At 47.4% G+C, this 20,805-nt stretch overlaps 2 protein-coding genes across 3 annotated transcripts in view; one reads left to right on the top strand and one right to left on the bottom strand.

Annotated features, from left to right (window-relative positions):
* Positions 1-20,805, top strand: part of LOC139819552 (uncharacterized) — a 91,819-nt gene that overhangs the window by 6,392 nt on the left and 64,622 nt on the right. The window lies entirely within an intron of this gene.
* Knockout (Stork-head domain-containing protein knockout) overlaps positions 1-20,805 on the bottom strand; it is a 71,205-nt gene that overhangs the window by 6,055 nt on the left and 44,345 nt on the right. For both annotated transcript variants that reach the window (XM_071788978.1, XM_071788986.1), the window contains exon 4: positions 1,918-2,373. In XM_071788978.1, the coding sequence (XP_071645079.1) occupies positions 1,918-2,373 (456 nt within the window). The remainder of the gene's footprint in view (positions 1-1,917; positions 2,374-20,805) is intronic.

Here is a 20,805-nt window from a genome sequence, read left to right as displayed (position 1 = left end):
TAAAAAATGAAGAAAAAGAAAAAAGTGGAATACCCTCATTCCAGAGAGTTTCATCTTGGTACATAGCCATGGGCGATACGCCGACGTTACTGCCCGACGACGAGTGGGTTACCAGCGTGAGAATCAGTCGAGAAACGAGTAAGAGAAAAGTAGGAAGATTATATACGTGTGGTCCTGTCTCCCCCCCTCCCCCCCTTTCCACAATGATGTCGACAGCGTATGTAACGGTAGACAATGTCGTGACCAATAGCTAATATATCGGTTGTGCTAAACGCTTTCCAGGCATCGTCTTCCCTAAGCCGTTCTTTCCTTATCTCTCTTTCCCTATTTCTCCTCGTTCTCGTACGTGCTCCATGTTGATACTGGCGACTCTATTCTCCGCGTGACGTACTCGACGCACGTTGAAAAAAAAAGAACGAAAAAAGACACACCGCAAGCAACTTCCGCCTGCGTAGTGGTATAAAGTATAAAAGGTCTCGACCGATGTATCACGAAACGCGAGAACTTTTTTGTTAAAGACGATAAAAAACCGTAGATAGAAGAGAACTTATGTCGTGGCGACAAACGGAACGACAATTGTGTCAGGATTTTTCATGTGTAATCGGGGATCAGCACGGCTGATTCCTTGGCTCAGAGACGCTGACGACGAAGAATCAGGAATAAAAATACAAGTGGACATATGGCGGAGAAGGAGAAACGAGCGTTGTCCCTCCCCGAGATTTCCGCGAACGTGGCAAAAAGTGAAATTAAGATCGCTGATTTTTCGTACGCGGTCGCGAGAGGAATTGACGATCTTCCGGCGGCGAGGCTTGCGTGGCTACCAAGGACGACAACAACATAAACGCTCTCCCGACCCGTCCGTCGAGTCGCCGGCAGAAAAAGGCCTCGGAGAGTGAGCAGCTTAGCGAACTGCTCTCCTCCTGGACACAATCGGAACGTTTCCCGAACACGTGCCGAACGAGTTTGCCTGGGCCCGACGACCGGTCTGCCGGGCGAGCGAGTTCGTTCTCGCGAGTTTTACGAGGGCTCCGGCTTCCTGCGCATCCTCTCGTGATGAGACACGGCGAAATCGATCTCAGCCTCGCGCGTTTATCTGTTCATCTTTTGTGCGTGTCATCCTTTTGTCATTGTGCCTCGACGTTTCGCAAAAATTACGCGAGGCATTATAAGTAATCCACCTCCGTACGCTTTATGTTACGCCTGCAGCGTACATTAATTTCTCTGCACGATTAATTTCTCAGCGACTATAGGTGTTATTTAATAACTAGAATTTCTCCACTCTGTCGTACTATATTTAGTACTTTCCTGAAACATAATTTCGGTCCCACGTACGTTTATCCCGCGTCGTGGAAACGGTGCTAACGCGTTAAATTGATCGGCAACGCGTTATAAATTAACTATCGCGATTGATATCGCGAGACGGCGCGGCGATTCAACGGGAAACATGGTTACGGGAAAACTTTCCCTCGTGGATAAGTCTCGCGCACCGCAGGAGACAACGGGATACGCGACACTCTAATAAGACGCGGAGAACTCCGCGGTTACTACTGAATGAAGACGAAAGCACGTTAATCGCGCCGTCACTCGACACCATATCTTTCGCGCGCGATGTATATAGCCGATATTTTCACGGCATTAGCTTCTTGCACGACAACTTCCTCGTGGAAGCGTATAACATATATCTAAACTCCTTGTGATTAATAGCCTGTCTCTTTTAACAGCATTTACATTACTTCATGTTTTCACATTTTAACTGACATGTCTAAAAAAAAGTGGTAAAGTAAATTTTTGACGAATAACTTTCTTCAAAGTCATCGCGTGTATACACGAACCGCTAACAATTATGGACTTTGTCTATTGAAAGAACGGCTCGGAGTGATGTCAGGCTCAGAGAATAATTAGCAAGACTCGTCTTACCTCCGCAAATAACGTCCGCCAGGTTCGTCTGTACGGCCTGATGCGTAACATCGCCGTCTCGCAGAGTGAGCATCTCGCCGTGTACGAGTGCCACCGCCTCGTCGTTGCTCATCAGCATGCTACCCTGACCTCTGGACCCGTTCACGTCCCTGGAACACCGCCTGGAGCTACCGGAGTCGCGTCTAAGCCTCTTGGTCTCGGGCGTTACGACGAAGTAGCCCTGAGACGTGTGATAGATCTTTCGTTCTTGCATGAGCTTGGCGAGCGCGTCGTAAACGAGCTCTCGGCTAGGCCTCTGCATGGCCGGGAAGGCATTCCTCAGGGCTGATCTGAGGGTGTCCAAGGTCGCCGCCTGCCTCTGAGAAGTCAGCTCCAGAATGGCCCAGCACAAGGCTTCTGGCAGCGGCGTGAACTGACCTTGGGAAACTGGAGCCACTAGACAGTCCTCTATATCACCTGCAAAACGAGAGAGGCTCGAGGTTAACACGCTAGCATCCTCGCCCGGGCATCCGGAGGCCGCGTTATTTTTCTAGGAATTAATTGAACGGCGAGTTATCAACACCGGCCGAGTTACTTTACGTAACTTGCTTTATGCCTCAAATACCAATTTTGCGCCGTTATAGTGCTCCGGATTTTACGACCGTTCGTCACATTAGCGCCCTCGGGGATAAAATAAGCAATAAGATGACGCCGTAATTTTATATTTCCTATTTATTCCTATCGTCGCGCGTCGTAGCAGTAAATTTCTATTTGCCTTTTTACGCGATTACGTAATTTTCAAGATTTACCGCCGGTGAAACGCAATAGCTGCTCTGGTCTACAAATCTGGTGACATATTCAAATTAAATTACATTCATGTTGAATCGAGGCTGCTCGCATTTCCATACGTGTAACGACCGCTAAGTATTTCATTAAGAAACACATGGCGATGAGAAAGAGTCACGTGTTGAACTTTATGCCGCATTCGTGATCGTGGGTTTCATGGAACGGAGATACAGTCATTCTAATTACGAATTAATCGAATTCCTTCCACGAATGAAGTCGAAGAACAAACGCGATCGGCGAACATGAAAAAGACGGGGAATTTATTAAGCCCGGGAGGCAACGGCTCGGGTATTACGGGAGAATCGAAATCCTTATTCTTCCAGTCACGTTTTACGGTAACCTGGCGACACCGCGACTGCGTGCTCTCCTACATCTGGTTCACGCCCACAAAAAGAATATGGATTATTCTAAACTCGGGAGTCAGGGATGGGGGGCAGGATCTCGAAATTCCCCGCGAGGCCCGCGCTTCGCCCGTGCGACGAATCTCTGATGTCCTTTCGAAGTCGATACAGAGAAAGTCAATGCCAACGTCAACGTGAAACACGCTCGCCTACGTATCGTAATATTATCCGGGATAAAATATTTTATTCCAATCCATAAACGATACGCCGCGCACACAGAAAATGTCTATTTGTGAAATCGCTGTCTGATCGCTTATAATTAAAGGTTTCCACCGATAGAGAAGCTCCGTTTGAAGTACGAGAAAGTCGACTGCCGAGAGACGTCGACGTTGAGGCATACAGTTCTTCTAGATCGCTGAAATATTTTAATCAATGTAATCGCGGCTAGTATGCCAGGACTCAACAATGCACTCGCGAAGCCACTTGCTCTACCGATCGTGCATAATTAAAGGTTTCACGAGCTGGCGCGCGGCGCGGCGGAGAGGAGCTCTATTTAAAGTTCGTGCGATCGCGGGACCGCCCTCTCTAAGGCGCAACTCTGCAATTTCCCTGCACGTCTGTCAACGGTTGCCTTTGTTGTTCGCGAGACAGGACAAGACGGGAAAGAGCGGGATCTCCAATTATGCGTGTAACTAACGTGTAGAAAACGCCCGCTTCACGAGCTCCCGTTAAACAATTGCCGTAAATAGGCCGAATAAGTCCGCCTTCCTAGCTCTCCTTCGCTCTTATATTCTTTCGGGGCATCTCGCTGACAGGACAAGTTGTCTCGTTGTCCGCCTCTACGCTGACGTATATCTCCGCTTGATACGTGTTTCATAAAGCCGGGTCATACGCAAAAGGCCTCGGCAATGCTTCCACTTTCGTCTTAAACATCATTCTCACGCTCGATGCTCATTGAATATGAAGGTACCCATTTAAACTTCGACTACTCTATACTCCGGCTACTTAGCGAAATTATTCTCACGCTCCGCGTTCATCCGCGTCTATAGTTTAGTTCTTTAGTTAATGGAATGAAGTATCGTTGTTCATTCAAGAACAACGTTTCTGGTACACGTTGCAATCTCGTTTAAACTTTAAACGCTCAGCAAAGTACGTTATGGTAATCGAGAGAATTTTTATCTTGACTGTTTCTCGATCTCGTACATTATTGTCGTTTATTTACATCTCTCCTCGCGCGATTACGGTGGTCAATTGAATTATCGCGTCTCAGGCTTCAACAACAAGCGGCACCTAATGCTCGCGTGGGAGCGGCCAGTTTCGGTTTCATTCGCGCAAGCGAGATCTTATCCCGCGAGCGCGCTGAAAAAAAAAAAACATGATCTACATCATCGTACCGGGAGATCGCGAAACGAGCCATGTACCTAACACGGTTGCGTTGCACAATTTTCAAGGAGCTTTGTCGACGACAGACTTGGAAAGACGGACGTCGTGGCGAGGCCAGCGGGATCATGGAACTCGATACGTCGGTTTCTGGGGCGTGGATGCTTGCCGACTCGTGCACCACGTCGTGAGAATCCCGTCCCGAACGTGTCCCGAACGTGTTCTCCGCGCGCGTTATCTCGCGCTCATTATCGGCGCGCGCTCCGAATTCGAGAGGTCGGCCGACGAGATATACGTGCGAATTTGTCGCGACAAAACTCTCGAGGACGGATCCTCGTATGACATCGCGAGACTTTTTGCCTCGTTTGTCACGTTTCTTTTTTGAAACATACGTTTCTTATCCTTGAGTGATCTTTTTTTTTGAGGGGCGATTAGATGACGTCGGATAACGCGGCTTAAATCTCAACCTTGTTTTACTCTTGAAATTAAACTGTCGAGGTGTACGCCGAGAACGCCGACAATTAGACGCGCGTCATAAATTTTCCGGAAAGCGGTCTGCATGCGTCAAACCGCTCCATTTGTCGTTTTGTTCCAACGCTGCGGCGCGCGATATAAGACCGCCTCACCGATCGGGCCGGACGATTTACGACCGATGGACATTTACCACCCAACTAGCGGTTGTGCAAATGGCCATTAACGGTTTATTCTTATTTTTGTTATAGGCTACGCTTTATGACTCGTCTATGCCTATGGGTAGAATTTAAAAGAATCGATCTCGCATCGACGCGCTGTTTCGATTTCTGCGTCGCTCTATCGTTTTGCGGCTTTCTCTCGATCGCAGATCTCGATATTGCAATGTCATTTTGTTGTACAAAGCCGCTCTTATTATCCGAGCACAAAGTACTCTAAATAAAATCAGGTAACTGGATCGGGGAGAAGGGAGTCGTCTTGGCATTTATTTTATTTTATTTTATTTTTTCATTTAATGCGCGCGCGCGCGAGCTGAAACATTTCTCTCTCAACTCGTTCGAGTTCTGCGAGTTATGACTACGTCACGAAACTCGCAATAACAAACGCGAAGTCGACGACACCGATCCGTGGAACAGTAGATACCGCGAAGGCACACACCTGCCGACCTGCGGCGACCCTGCGAAAGGCTATTATTAGCATCCTGCACCTTTCTATCATTCCGCGGGACTTTATTATAATACTATTCCGCGCTGCCCACGTAGACAGCATTCGTTTGGCGTACCGAAGTAAAAGGTAGAGAGCTGACTGGCATTCGGGTCGGTCGATCTGCGCCCACGCGAAAATATATCGACAAATATCACCGCGGGCAATAGACGGATGCAGAAACGCGGAGACAAGAGACGGTGGCTGCCGACGAGAACGACGAGACTGGTTACTTCTCGGACCGTTCTACGAAACGCGCGCGCGCGCGCGCGAGTGCGGTGGGATCACTTCCGGTGTACTGTACAAGCTGCAGTACATGCTGCATATATCCTTATCGCTGTGATCCATCGTGTTGGTTGGCTGGTCGGGTTGGTCGGTTGGTTGGTCGGTCGGTCGACCTCCGCCGCCTTTATGGCTATGCTCATGGGAAATGGCAAAGACCACTCGCCAGTCGAGGAATCACCTCGTAACAAGGCGACCTTTGAGTCGCGTATACTCTCCACGAGTCCCCGGCGCTGATTATATGTAAATCTTTAAGACGCCACTTCGTACCTCCGGCTATAGGTATATCAATTCCAGCGACTCATTCTCCCTCATTTGTTTATCTTACGCCGCGCCGGTCTCTTTTTGCCGGATTGCGTCAGCGCGCGCGAGAGCAAATACGGAAATCGTACATTAGATTAATCATACGTTAGATTGTTGATTGCACGGTATAACAGCGTTGACAGCACCGCGGAAATCATTTTACCTTTTCACTCTTCTAAAAGGTACCTACTGCATTTATCCGGAAGGTTAAATAAGACCGAACATTTTACTCTCTACGGACGCGAATTTACTCCCACGAATAATATTAAATGAAATAAAGCTGACGAATGTTTAATTGATTTCCTCTCTTTGTTTTATTCATAAAAAGGAACGGGAGATTAACTGATTCTTACTAACGCGTAAAGGAACAGTCGTAAGAGTTGATTTCATCAAAGTTAGTCGAGTAAATTAAGCGACCCTCTTTCTTTCGTAACGTTAGTTATGACACACACAGATAAAGTTGAATGATTTATTTAAGTCTGACAAGTCGACGTTGGTGGATTTGATTCAGTTCTGAGAGCAGCTGTCGATAGTGAAACTCACGTGCACAAGAAGGATGAAATATATGAAAATATCTGCAATCCTTTCGGACAAGGCGTGGTTAGTTAATGTCTGATTCGCACGACCAAGTCTCGCGTTCGTTCCTACCGGATTTATGCATCCCTGTCGGCAGTCAATAATCCCGCCGAGACGCTAACCGACTGTTTTGTTATCCGTGCGCGGAATGCGAACGTATAGTTATGTAACAGGCACAAGTCAATTATAAATAAGTAGACACGCGCGCGTCGAGGCGCGCGTGTGCCCGGTATTCCGCTGCCTGCTCCCGCCGCTGCTGCCTGCTGCACCGTCGGAAATAAATTTTCCTGCCGCGAGAGCAAACGCGCCCCGCGGAATTCTCGTCGTGACACACGGAACACGAGGAGCGAGTCGAAATGAAATGGAGCACTCATTAAATTCGAACGCGCGAGCTCGAACTAAAACACGAACGTGCGCCCACGTCTCGGGATCGTTTCCCCGTGTACACGTTACGTCATTCCACGATCCCCGGTGGATTGTTGCATACAATGCGCGCCTCACGTTGCATCGTTCCGAAAATTAAGTCGTACAATTATCCGGCCTGTATCTAACGAGATACGAAATCTCGGCGCAATTATTTTTTGGAAGGCGCTTTGCAGTTACAAACGGGGTAATTTCGGAGTACTGGGTAACTTCTGACAAGACGTCACGGCAAATGATCCGCGCTCGTGATCTTTTCGAAGAGTTATCCCGCTATCGAATCCGGGTCGCGACAATGTGCACAACACTCGACAACAGTGATGAACACACCGTGTCTATAATGATCTTTGCCTAAGGCTAACTCAAACATCGTTGGCTGAGACCTCGCGAATATCCAATCTGCAAATAAGAAGTGTTGACGATTCGCATCGCAAAGGAAATATCTTGTAATGTTAAATTTTTTATGGTATATTCCGATTTAATTTGATTAAAATCAGAAGTTTTTAATTAAATTCTCGGATATGCCTCTGGTTATTGCGAAATCAGGAATATCTTTTTATATATGACATAATTTATATCGTTGTCGTATATAATATCGTATTATAACATGTAAACATTGCTATATTTTATACGTTTTTATATATTAAAGATATAAAGAACTTGGAATTATGTGTACGGTTACGTTCAACGATGAACGCGGGAGAGTACAGCTTGGAGAGTACCTGTTTTTCGCGCAGGACCCAGTTTTTCAATAATGTGCATTTTACACCACGCGCACGCCTACGACCTGCACGTGGTGTCATTCGCTGCGAATTCCTACGGTCCTACGCAGGTGGTGAATGACGACATATCGCGCGGACAACGCAGTATACCTGCGCATTTAACTGCCGCCTTAAATAAAGCTTTCATGAGCTCGGTAGCGTGTCCTTAATCATCCGACGAGACGTCGTCGTAAAGTGTCATCTCGAATTATTAGCGAGGAATATTCTTACATTTCTTTTTTTTTTATCATCTCCGAACGGAGACGTTGGCGCAGCATAACGCCAAAACATATTCGTGTATTCCCCGCGCTATCATCCGTACGAGAAACAGAGTATACACGGACTTTCTCTAGGCCTCTCGCATCCATCGAACATAAGCCGCTTAACTTTCCGAGAAGACACATACGTATACACAAACGTGCGCGCGTACATGGGTCCGCAAATTGCATGCGTCGATGCTTCTAGATGTACGCAAATGCGCGAGCGCATATATTATCGGAGACAATACGCAGCGAAGCTATTACGAGGATAACCGTGTCACAAGATATGCAGAAAAAAAAAGAAGTCGTCGTTGTTCATTGCGTCATCGCGCATCGTGATATAGATTGCGGTCAAGTATTCTTTTCTCCGCGTCGAAGTTCAGTCATTGTCAGAAAATTCATCTTCCACGCCGCGCGATAATGCGTATAACTTTGGATAACTTCTTCTCGGCGGTATCGCGAACGATCATACGGAGTGTCGTGACACACCGGCCACTTTCCATCCCGAGGCCTCCTCGTATATCGTTTCTCGATGCAGGTTCCGCGCGCGCGCGCTATATATCCCTCTCGTATTACAGCCGCCTAGCGTATCCAACAGGACGGCATAACAATGCGAGGCATTTTAATCCTTCGCCTACGAGAACTGCATCAGAAGACGGGGGAGGGGGAGGGAAACGATGTAGAGCGCGCCCGCGCGCGTGCTTGCCCTTTTTCTTTCTTTGTCGCGGGAGCCGCGCGCGAATCCCCGTTACGGTGATATTAAATTTCGCCTGGATCGCCAACGGCGGCACGGAGACGAGACGACTAGATCGCGCTCGGATTTAAATCCCGACCTCACGGGTCGTGTGATTTTTCGTTCGTCGGAAAGACGATATAAGCCGAGGCCATGAGAATCGACTCGTAGCCTCGATTCCGCCGTTCGACGCTGCTGCATCATGCGCCGCCGCCGCCGCCGCGCCGATACAATTCGTTCTCCTGGCGATAAGGGCGCAGCCCGTTCGCTCGCTCTCGCGTTTGACACGAGCCATTTTGCAAGTACGATCACTCGACGTGCCCGTCCACTTCGCTATATAATTGGACAGTATATCTAACTATCCTAGCCCTAATAAATTTATTACTAATATATATCGCGATTTAAATCTTTTGTACGCAATATTTAGCAAGATACATTATTATACACGAAACATACAGATTTGAGATTTTCGTTGCCTCATCGTCAATCACGACCGATAATGGTGTAATTGGGTTGAACCGAAAGGGATCGGCCCTCGAGCAATAAATCTCACGTTGTGCTCGTTGTGGTGGCCGGTTTCAGACGGTGCGGTTTTAATGATAATTAGGAAGCTTTTCTACGCGGTGAGGCATTGCATCGCGCTCGGGAACAAACTATCTTCGACCCGCCACTCCCAATCGAGAAAGTTTTATATTATTCTTATACCCATTGTTTCTCGGGTAACAAGTTGGGTAAGATTGTAGGGCTTACTAACTGCGTTTACCAATATTTTATCCAGATTGAATTATCCACACTGTTGGGAATATAGGATCGATATCAGATAGCTCTGTTGCGTTAGTAGACTGCGTTAGTAGACTAATAATTATCGTTTTCAAAAATTTTGACGTATGGCTATGAAAGGAGTAGAATCTGTCCGAATGATTCATGCACATATACATATGTCAAGTCTGAAATTATTGATGTAAAGATCGCATTCTCGAAATTATTTAATATCTCCTGAAAAAAAAAATCTTTTTGCTCAACCAACTTATCAAAGTTTGACGAAGAGTCGTGTACATTATTCTATAAAAAGAAATCACACGTCGAGGAACATTATAACAGGAGGGCCTACGTTCGTTGGAGTTGGTTTCTTGCTGAGGTAGGTCATAAGGTAACACGGAAGTGATGCACGTATTTATCTGCAGAGGCGAATGTGGTCGCTTGACTATCGAGGCCAACGGAGCACACAGGTGAAATGTCACGACTGTTTGCTAGTGATGAAATTCACTAACCGGAGATTAGGCGGCAGTAAATACAACGGTGAACGTCTAAAAACGCCGCCCTCGCGATATTAACGGCGAGACGGCACCGCTAATCTCTCATCTCGTTTAATTGCGCCGTTAATTTACCATTGGATTCTCTCCGGCGGGCTACTTAACGTCCCCGATGAGCGCAAAGTAAATAAGCGAATTCTCGATGAGTCATATACGATCGACACATTAAAATCATTAGACGATAAGCTCCTTTAGGAGACAAAAAAAGACTCCGCAAAAAGTATTTCTTTGGCGCGGTGAATCGAGCCGACTTCGGCTCAAGAGATCGCCGCCTATCCTTTTAAAGCGCAAATTACACGTTGGCGAATCTCCTTTTCGTCGTCGTAAATTAAAAGCAGCGTCTTCAATTCCGCGCGGAAGAATGGGCGATTGCGGCGCGTCATCAATCACCGCCGAAGATATATTCGCGGATTATTGTACTCCCTTGACATTAACCTACATATGTGAAGGTAATGCGACTTACGCTCGCAGAGGCCAGCGTGGATTTTACAAACGCAGCAACCACGCCTTTCGTCGCCTCTATGGACGGGCGGTACTTTGTAATTATGTCGCTCTCGCGGTTGGTCGCGCCTAAGAAGTAATCGCCACATTGAATTGCCCGGTCGAACAAAGCCGCCGAATCGGTGTCGACGACCCGACGCGTCTCTCGTCGTAAACGGTTAACAATTCTCGAGAAAATTATCATGATTAACTTTTCGTTTTACCTAAACAGCAATTTTTTTTGTACGTTAAATCCAAGCATGGACGGAATAATTGATGTCGATTGGCAAATATTCCGATTCTCGTCCGCGTCTCGCACGTCGACTTACGTCGCCGGCAGGGATCGCGAGTGAAGTAATAACGAATGCAGCGAAGAGAAACCGGAGTACGGGTTTCCAATTCTAAAACGTGCGATCGCGCGGTACGACCTCGTGCTCGGCTTAAATCGGATTCCAGGACGTGTGAAATCGCGTCGCCGCGCAATTCCGAGCGAATGCAAGCGGGCGAAGTCACGTATAGCAGCGCCTAAGTGGTCCCCGATACCGATGCTGTCGACAATGTCCATTCGATTCAGGTGCCCGTCCGGCGCACGCACGCACGCCACACGAACTAAATGTAAACCGGTATACGCGCGATATTAAAGTCGATAATCCGGCGCAGAATTTATCTTACGACCCGTCGTCATCGCTGTAACGCCGATGCGCGCGATCGTCTTAGATTTTTTTCTTTTCAACCGGCAATTTCACGAGTTCGTCCAACGCCCATCATTCGTTCGCTTCATTATTCCGAAACGTTTGTCACGAAGTGTTTACGAAACTGGTATTCGAGTTGGTATTCGAGAAGAGCGACGAGACGTAAGAAATCCAGAAATCATATTTTCAGGGAAAGCCTGCGAGCGTGGGATCTCGAGATGAAGAAATAATTCATTCCAACTTGACTAAAAACGATCTTGCGGCACGACTTGTTTTGATACTTTGCGCCGCTTATGTTCGTTCCACGTCGTAACATCGCGTCGTTGTAATGGATTAGCCGTAATGAACCTACGGTTCGCGTTTCACCTGAAGAAACCCGTTTTCCTTAACGGCTACTATAACAATAGCAACGCGATCGTATACCCACGCGAAAAATTAACAACGCGAATGGCCACGCGATATCCGACGGGCGGTGGTGCGTCCGCGTGAGTCGCGAAATTGCATCTTCGTGCCTATTTTCGAAGGACATCCGCGCGCGCGCGCGTCGCGAATAGAGGAAACCGGTTAAAAACCGCCCGCGCGATAAACGTTGTCAACTTTTATAGCCGTTTCAAAAAATACCGGCCCGGCCCGCGGAACCGCTGCACTTTGCATTTAGAAGAGCATTTATTAAAATGACCGGGGGACGTTTTTATCTTATGCGTCCGATCGTTCCGAGAATACGAAAGTATCGCCTTTTACTTTCGCCTCTTCGCGACGGGAATCCGCGATTCTAATCAAACTTCCACGACAGGAATTCGCGCGCGATTGAGATGCAACGGAGAAGGTAGTTCGGCGAATTTATGCCGTGTCTCCCCTTAGACGACATCTCGCTATTCCAGCCCGGGTCCTTTATCCGTCGGCCTCAACGAAAGTCGCGCGATATCGTGATGCCCGACGCGCCAATTTCCCTACATTTTCTCAGAGCGAACCGTGCCAGACGGACGGCACTCCGGTGCCGCGATCCGCGCGCGATACCTACGTGCGCTTCGCGACGATCGGCGCCCAGGCAAGTGGAGAAAGAGAATATATATCCTCTCGCTTGTGTGTCGAAGGTGGCGGGCGCGGGAGAAAGAGAGAGCGAGATGACGAGAGAGAGATATACTCGCGAGAGCTCTCCGGAACGGTCCAGTTCTCATGGATAGTCGGACGTGGTATGAGGTACTGCCCGACTTCGCCTGGCCTGCCGGGTTATTTCTTATTCATATAAGCTCCACCAGCCACTCTATAGGATGTTTCAGCCTTTTTCCGCGCAAGCTTTGAATTATTCCACGACAAGAGAAAAGACATTTTTATCTGATAATTATCAAAAATAGAGAGATTTAGCAAGATTGATAGGAAAATTTTTAGGGTGATGAAAGAAAGTTGTATCGGGGGATATCGATGGATAGCGTTTCAATGATGGAAGATAAAATTACAGTGTTTTTTGCATTTCCTATTTTTATCAGAATTTCTCTGATGAAGCGTTTCTGTATTTAGATGCGAGAAATTGTTTCATTATTTTTATTTACAGCCAGTAAGATATAAGATTTTGTACGAAAGAAGCTGAAACGCCTTGTACAACTTCCGCTCGGGTTAACGTTCGGCGATACTTTGTGACCCGCACTGCCGCGGCCGAACGCGGCATAAATTTCACTCGTATATAAAATCACGAGAAACCCAAGAAACTCGTCCTTCGTCCTTTTTACCGTCTCCCCGTATATATGCGTTTTAAACCAATGTTCCTCAACCTGCGCGCATACCATTGACGCACCGCGAGCTTATCCCGAGTGCCCCGCGAGATATCTCGATCGCGCATTGGCGAACGAAGATAAAGTTCTCGCGACAAATTTAAACCGAACTGGATACTGCCGCTGAGAAAGTGTAATATGCAAAGGGATTATTTCACGCGTGCACGGGACGTCTCAGAGATTTTATTGCGGCGGGCGCGTTTTCATCGAGACTACTGATAAGCGACTTAATCCCAGCCGGTTCGTGTGAAAACGAAATGCATTTTATCGTATATCTTTTTCCTTCCCCTTCGCTCTCTTTCTCTTTCTCTGCGTCATATTTCATATTGTATAAGATATATTTAATGTGCATAAAATGTAAAAATTGCTTAATTTAAACCAATTATCGAAATAGCGCAGGAAACAATTTCTCAAGGACGATGATATATACCCCGATAAGACGGAAGAGATAAGAAAGCCGTGACAATGGCATTGTTTTCGGGAATTTATTAACTACGAGACGTCGCTTTCGAAAGCGCAGGTTTCACTCTAAGTCAATTAAATGAATCGCGGCGCGGCGCGGAGATCTTTCGCACGCTCCCCCCCACGTATTAGCCGTATTTCACTAAAACGCATAAACTGTTTTCCGCTGCACGGAACAGTTAGTCAGAAATGAGTGTGTACGCACATGTATACGCGTCTCGCGTACACGCCTCACGCGTGTATCGCGCTCGTTATATTGTTTTCTATATGCTTTTACCGTTTCTACCTCTCTATATACGCCACTCTCGCGGCCTAGGCTGCGGTCTAAATATACCCACCGGATGAAAAGTACATTAAGATCGCGAGAGAAAGAAAAAAAATGCGTTCAAATAAAATTTATTGCTCGCGATCAACCGCTCGCCTCCAACGTTCCCGTCAAAAAGAATACGAAAGTCGCGATGCACGCGACGATATTCCCGATTACGGAAATGACTCTCGGTGCATCGCGTACATACATACGCGCGCGCGCGCGACCGGGATGGATTTTCTTTCGCGTAATACGATGCGATATTACGATCTCTCTTGAAACATTGTCCACTTGTTTGGCGAGGAGTGCCGAGTTACTCGCGCACGATTCGCGCGCCGCGCCGTGGAGAGCACCCCGGCGAAGTATCGTATCGGCTTTCCATCCCGAGAAGGTAAATGCCGTACGTACGTCGTGCACGGTGTATCGCGTATCGGCGTCGTCGCTGAAATTCTGCAGTTTTGTACGAGGCGCACGATGCGCCTCGATAACGAAGGATGCCTTTCCCTTTCGCGGCCAGAATGCCACGTTCTTTGCTCTCCTCGGCTCTCCTCAACTTGCACGAGAAACGCGCGCGGGTCTCCGCTCGGCGCTGTATAATTTTCCACTCGTTTTCCGTAGCGGGTCATTATGCGGCCGATTGGCCGGATTCCCTGGGGTCCTCTCTCGCATCTTCATTTCGTTTCGAGAGAGAGAGAGAGACGCGCGCGCATTCACGGAATTAACTCTTTCGGCGTTTACGAGCGTCCTCCTCGTGAATTCGTCTCGCGTTTTATTGTCCGCGCTATTACCATTAAACGTTTCCAAGTTACGCGTCAATCAGTCGTGCGCGTTGTCGCTTCGTTCGAACGGCTGCCGGATCATTATGGCGATAAAAAGGAGAATCGAATGACGCGCGTACCTATATCACATTACCCGTTCTCTGAATGTGTGCCGCGAGAGAGAATCGTCACAGCTGCGCGTATATGTACCGGGCACGCTCCGGGATCACAGGAGGGTGGCTTTGCATTTATTATCCGCACGCGATCTAGGGTGAGCGACAAAAAGAGCAGTCTCTCCTCACGCGTTTTGTCTCTCCCTCCCTACTAGAGAAAACGAGGCCGCGGTAATAAACGTTAAAATTTGATACTCGATCATTGCCAAACAGCGCACATGTGTCACGTAATAACGTGACACCGCACTCGCTTCCCGAGATGTGATTAATACGAGCGAAACGCGTTAAGCTGCCTCGTATAGTTGCCAATCTACGCCAAGATGTTCGCCCGCTGCATTATCCAGAATTGGTTCGCGGTCTGCAATCGTTGGTTTGCGCTCAAATTATTCTCCGCGCCGACGAATGTGATTTGCGGTCTCGCAGCCTGTTCTTACTTTGCGTAACAATCGAGGAAACGTAGTAGGCAGCGTTTACGCGAACGCCGTGGACGCACTTCCCGTGCGTTGGTTGCAGGTGCGTTTAAAAGCGAGCGCCTTGACCTAGACAATCGCCTCGAATGGCGCAAGATACTTATTAGCAAGACTTAGACGATACTGCTACGCGCGTCTCTCTCTCTCTCTTTTTCTCTTTATCTCGCGTGGGCGCACGCGAGGGAGGTCGCGGATTAATTTATTAGCCGATGCAATTATCCGTTACTCAATGCCGCAGCCGCAGTCCGTTCGTTCGCGACGTGCCGTTGCTGCCTCTCTCGACATTTCGTATCTCACGATTGCGATGTTGATTTAAGTCGGTGAATTATCTCGTCGAAAGGTAAGACTCTCCCTCTCTGTCTCTCTTTCCCTACCGCTACCGGTCTTAAATTCCCCGTGTAATTACGATCGCATTAAACGCAACTCCGCCTCGCTCTCGCATCTATACTAATCGCACAGCCGGCTACGTAAACGGCGCCGTTTGATCGCGTAATATAAACTAATATCGCGGCGAACGCTAAGGAGATAGCTGCGAGTTCATCATCACTCGCGGAATAACGTTCGCTAATTTGAAGTAATCATACGCGCGTATATCCATCGATATTATAGACTCACGATCAGATAATCCGCATTCTGCCATGAAAATTACGTGTAATTGTCTATCGTTTAAACAATTACTAGCGAATATGTACGTGTAATGACTTAATTATTCAGATAATCAAGAGCATTATAGATTCTGCGCGCTAAGAGATGGAAAGTATCCGTAAACTTCCGGCTTTCATGGTCAAGTGTCACGGGGGGGAAGAACCTTTCAGGGGTCTTTCATGTAGCAAGATATTGCTTGTCCAGTAAGAAAGTCGCGCGACGCATCTCTTTGCGCGGCAAATCGCGCAAAGTTGTTGACGAATTATGAATATGAATAGGGACGGCGCGGCGCGTTAAACTCACCGTGGGGAAAATTGTCCGAGTAACGTCTCGAGAACGGCAGGAAGGAGCGAAGTAATAGCGAAGTATGTCGTGTCTCGACCCCACCATCATCGTGGTAATCGTCGATCTACGAGGAGGCGGCCGCCGCGCCGCCAGGATCCAGCTGACACTCGACAGGAAGTTGCCACTCGAAAATACCATGGCATACATCGATGGGCCTACAAACGTTTACACTACGGTGGTAGATGGATAGACAGATAGCTCGTTACTCGGCTCTGTCATTTCACTCGCTCGTACACACGACGGAACGAACGAACGAATCGTATAGGACCGTGGGATCTCCTCGTCGTTCTGTAGCCTCGAAATTTCTAATTCCCCCTTTTAAACTCGGGGGAGGCGAGTAATCGCCCTTTTAAGATCCTTATAATGTTAATTAATGTCAGGTGCACATCGGTATATGGTTCTCTCTACGTTTCTACCATCAAACTCGTAATTTCAACGAGAGGCAAAATGTGTAAAATGTACGATAATAAAGCAATAATTCAATAATGTAAATCTTTGAAATTCAAAGAATAACGATAATAATAAATAATAATAAAATATAACTTGACGATTAATTTCTGGACGGAAGGATACGAGAGTACTAGGTATTACGAGGGTTCGATATCCGGGGAGGGATATCGTTAATTCGTTGCCCTTGACTTGCAATATTCGTTAGGTGTCGATATACTGATTATACGTTTAGGCAGCAAACGTACTCGCGTACAAATCTCTCGCCTCTAATCAAATGGTGAAAAGAATTTTTTCCTGACGCGGGAGAGGTAATCATACGCCGAAGCTTTATTCCGATCGGGCGAATAGCAAAATCGTGACAGGGGAGGCGTGAGAGGCTGACCGACCTTACGATTACAGAGACGTGTTTAGAGCGCGCCGTGGCCTTAAGGTATCGACATCGTGTTCTCGGCCTCGCATTTAGCGCTAAATGCGACTCTGTGTCGGATTCTCTCAACTTTAACTCGCCCGCTACAGAGATTCGATTAAAGCGAATATGCAAGCACGGAATGCAAGCACGCTATCGCCATTGTTTGCTGAATAGCTTTGTGAGTGAAAGATTTGCGTCGGTGCTCGTTACAACTCGAGATTGAGACAGACGATTCAGGAGGGAAAAAAATCAAATCGAAAGTAATCGATAAGCGGTCATGGAAATGTCAACCAAACTGGGTAGGCCAAGGGGGGTCAGCTGGAATCCTGTTGTCAGGCCTGTAGCAAGACACGTTGCACCCTCGTATCCTTTAACGTGTTCCAACCACGATTTGAATCGCACAAAGCAGTTTCTTCGCGTAGAAATACGCACTTTGCGCTCGGGAAATGAACTAAATATCAAAGTGTGCATGAGAGATTCTTAGAATTTAATAAATTATTTAAGTAACAGTTAAACTATATTAATTGTATTCCGTCCGGCACAACTATGCAATCAACGAATATTTCTTTATATCAAAATTTTATTCTTGTAGGGAAAAAATTATCGTTACGATTCTAGTTTCAGTGTGTGTGTATTACGGTTCCTCTCTAAAATCAATTTCGCATTGTCTCCTGATAATTGAGATTTAAAAGCGAAGGGATCGTTCGAAGTGACATTTCTTGCGGGTTCGTACATTCGCGAGCAGCATGACACAATCGCGATTCCTGACGTTTCGGATCGCCGTTCGCTGGTCGTCGTAAAATGCGGCTGTATACTTCCGATCCGCGCCGCGCTAACGCGCAGACGGAGTTTCGCGGGTCTTAACAACGTCCATCAGCGGCCAAGTCGATACGTAGCTAGGTATAATGAATGAAGCACGGCGTTTAGCCTCGCACGAACAAAGACCCTGAATCGCAATCGTCACGATCGGCTCGACACGTAACGTACAAGTATATGTACGAGCGCGCATTCCGCGTTGCCGCACGCTCTATCGTTTGTGCGCTGCATCTGTGTATACGCTCGCCTATTTATAGTATAGACACAAAGTGCAGAAATAACTGGATGTCGATACGGCGCTATTAATTTCCCGGCACCGTATACACGTTCCGGCACGTCCTGGAGGATCCTCGTCGTTACGCGAACCCGAGCTCCTTATCTCCTTGATACATTGACTTGGCCCGCATTAGCATTCGCGGCTTGCATTTTAACCAACTATGTGCATGCAATAAACGTCTGGAACAGGTATAACGTGTACGTCGCGCGTGGTTTTTCCGCTATTAGATATCGCGTTATCGCAAACGCCGTGGATCCCATTTACCTGACAGGAATATCTTCTGATTGAAACGTGTGATAATAACGTAGATATTAATTTGCAGCTAATATATCCTATACAATCAAGCACGTCTAATTAATATAATAAATAGCTCGTACCCTCAAGTCAATTATTACTCGTCATACTCGGCAAATGAAGTGGTCGATGCGCACGAGCTTGGTGATTGTGTCGAGATAAATCGCGAAATGGGAATTATGCGTGGAAAACGCGTCGCTTATCGGGCCACGCGTCTCCAATGGGGTACCACGACTTAATCGATCGCCCTGGAATGCCGCTACTGTCGCACACCGAAGGAGGCCGATTTATTAACCCGCGAGAACGCACCGCGCACCGTATGGATTTCAGTTAGGGCGTGGAGGAGACGAGAGGGAAGGTCTGGCATTCCAGACGCGCGCGCGCGCGCGCGAGCGTCGACGTCCCTTTCGCTTCGCCCGTCGACGTTGAGGATGTTGGACTCCTCGGCGTGCGACTCGCGTACCAATCGGGTCATTTCTATGTGGAGTGCAATGTGCCATTTTCCTTTTTTTTCGATCAGTCATCTCGATCGGATCTTCTTAGGTCGAGTTGCGGGGAAAGCTTTCGTATTCGGTATGGTTGTGCAAGTCAGAAATATACGATAATAAAAAATGAATAAATTTAGCGAGCTCTTCGAATGAATTAAGCTTGAAATGCGAAATATCGATCTAACTTCTATTCACATGCTTCTTTCAATCTTATGGATCTCAGCACGTTCTTGCAAAATGCCGCGTAGATTAAATCCTTGTTAATGAGCCGTCGTGCGCTGCACGCATCTCGGCGCGCATTGAACGTCAACACGTGCGCGTTCTGCAGGAAAGTCAGCGGCACGCTAACTGGAAAATTATGCAAAAACCACCGTAATATTTACGGAGCCACTCGTCGTCGCTTCGCCAAGATGTGGGAAAATAAAGAGGTCGGAGACATAAGTCGGGGCGACTCTCGGTCATTCGTGAAGTGGACGACAGACCAATTATGCGGCGGCGCGAAATCGGTATTACCGCACGTGTATATAAGACGCGCGTATTATGCGCGATGGTGTGCCCGGTCCCCCGATCAGCAAATAGTGGAATGTTAGCCAAGCTCGTTTGTCACACGAAGATATCCGCGTATTAACCGGAAAGCTCGTCGGCGCGGCATCGCCGTCGCCGCACACACAGGTGACCGTTTAATATAAAAACACTTTATAATCTTCGCGCGCCTTGATCTACCGCGATTAACGGCATTCGGCGCAGTTAATCAGCGACCGTCATTAACCCCAATTACGAAACGCCGCAAATTAATATTCAGTCGGCCGATTTATTACACGATTCGTCGACTCGTTTCGATTTAATGTCAGACTTGGCACGCAGAATTATTGTTTATATTTTATACTTACTTATATATAAGTATATTTACTTAATATTTTACATTACGCAAGCGTACAATATATCAATTATTATATATATTACTCTGTTACTGCTATATTTTTCACAGCTGTGTAGACATTGTAGACCAGATAGCGAAGCGAATAAAGACGAAAAATTCTAAAACGGCCGTGTTTCGATCTGTAATGCGATTTTTCGATGTCTACGTAGACTTTCCCACGCGAATAAAGTCACGTAACGTGGTCTTTATCGCGCGAATAAATTTCTTTCGTTTTCGCGAAAGGGTTTTTGCACCGACTAGCACGGCGCATCGTAATAACGAGTCGGGTTCCTACGCCGTTGCGCGGATACGCGCGTGCATTAGCATAAGCCCGGTATGCGAGATAGTCGAGGCGTAGGCGTATATACATAGATACGAACACGCGGGGCATAAAAGGGAGCAATAAGATCGGAAAGAAACGGCGGAGGTGGAAAAAAGACCGAGGACACCGACCGAAAAGGCGTAAAAGACGGGCACGAGAGAGAAAGAAAGACCGCGAAGAAGACGTAAGAAAGCGGGAGTGCAAACGGGTGCGCATGGGTTACCCGCGATAAGATATGCGCGAAGCTATTTCTGTAGAACGTACGTTGACGACAGGCGCGGATTACGGGAGATAAGCGGATAAGGAGAGTAACGCGTAAAGGTCGGGCACCTTCTGCGCGATTCCGATCGCTTTATTTACAAGGAGTCGGTTTGCACTCAGCACACCACATCCTTGGGCCGAAACGTTGATATTTGAAACTTTACGATAATTGCAATACAAATAC

This window comes from Temnothorax longispinosus, chromosome 1, assembly GCF_030848805.1.
Source record: "Temnothorax longispinosus isolate EJ_2023e chromosome 1, Tlon_JGU_v1, whole genome shotgun sequence".
NCBI lineage: Eukaryota > Metazoa > Arthropoda > Insecta > Hymenoptera > Formicidae > Temnothorax > Temnothorax longispinosus.
This window is presented reverse-complemented; position numbering and strand designations above follow the sequence as displayed.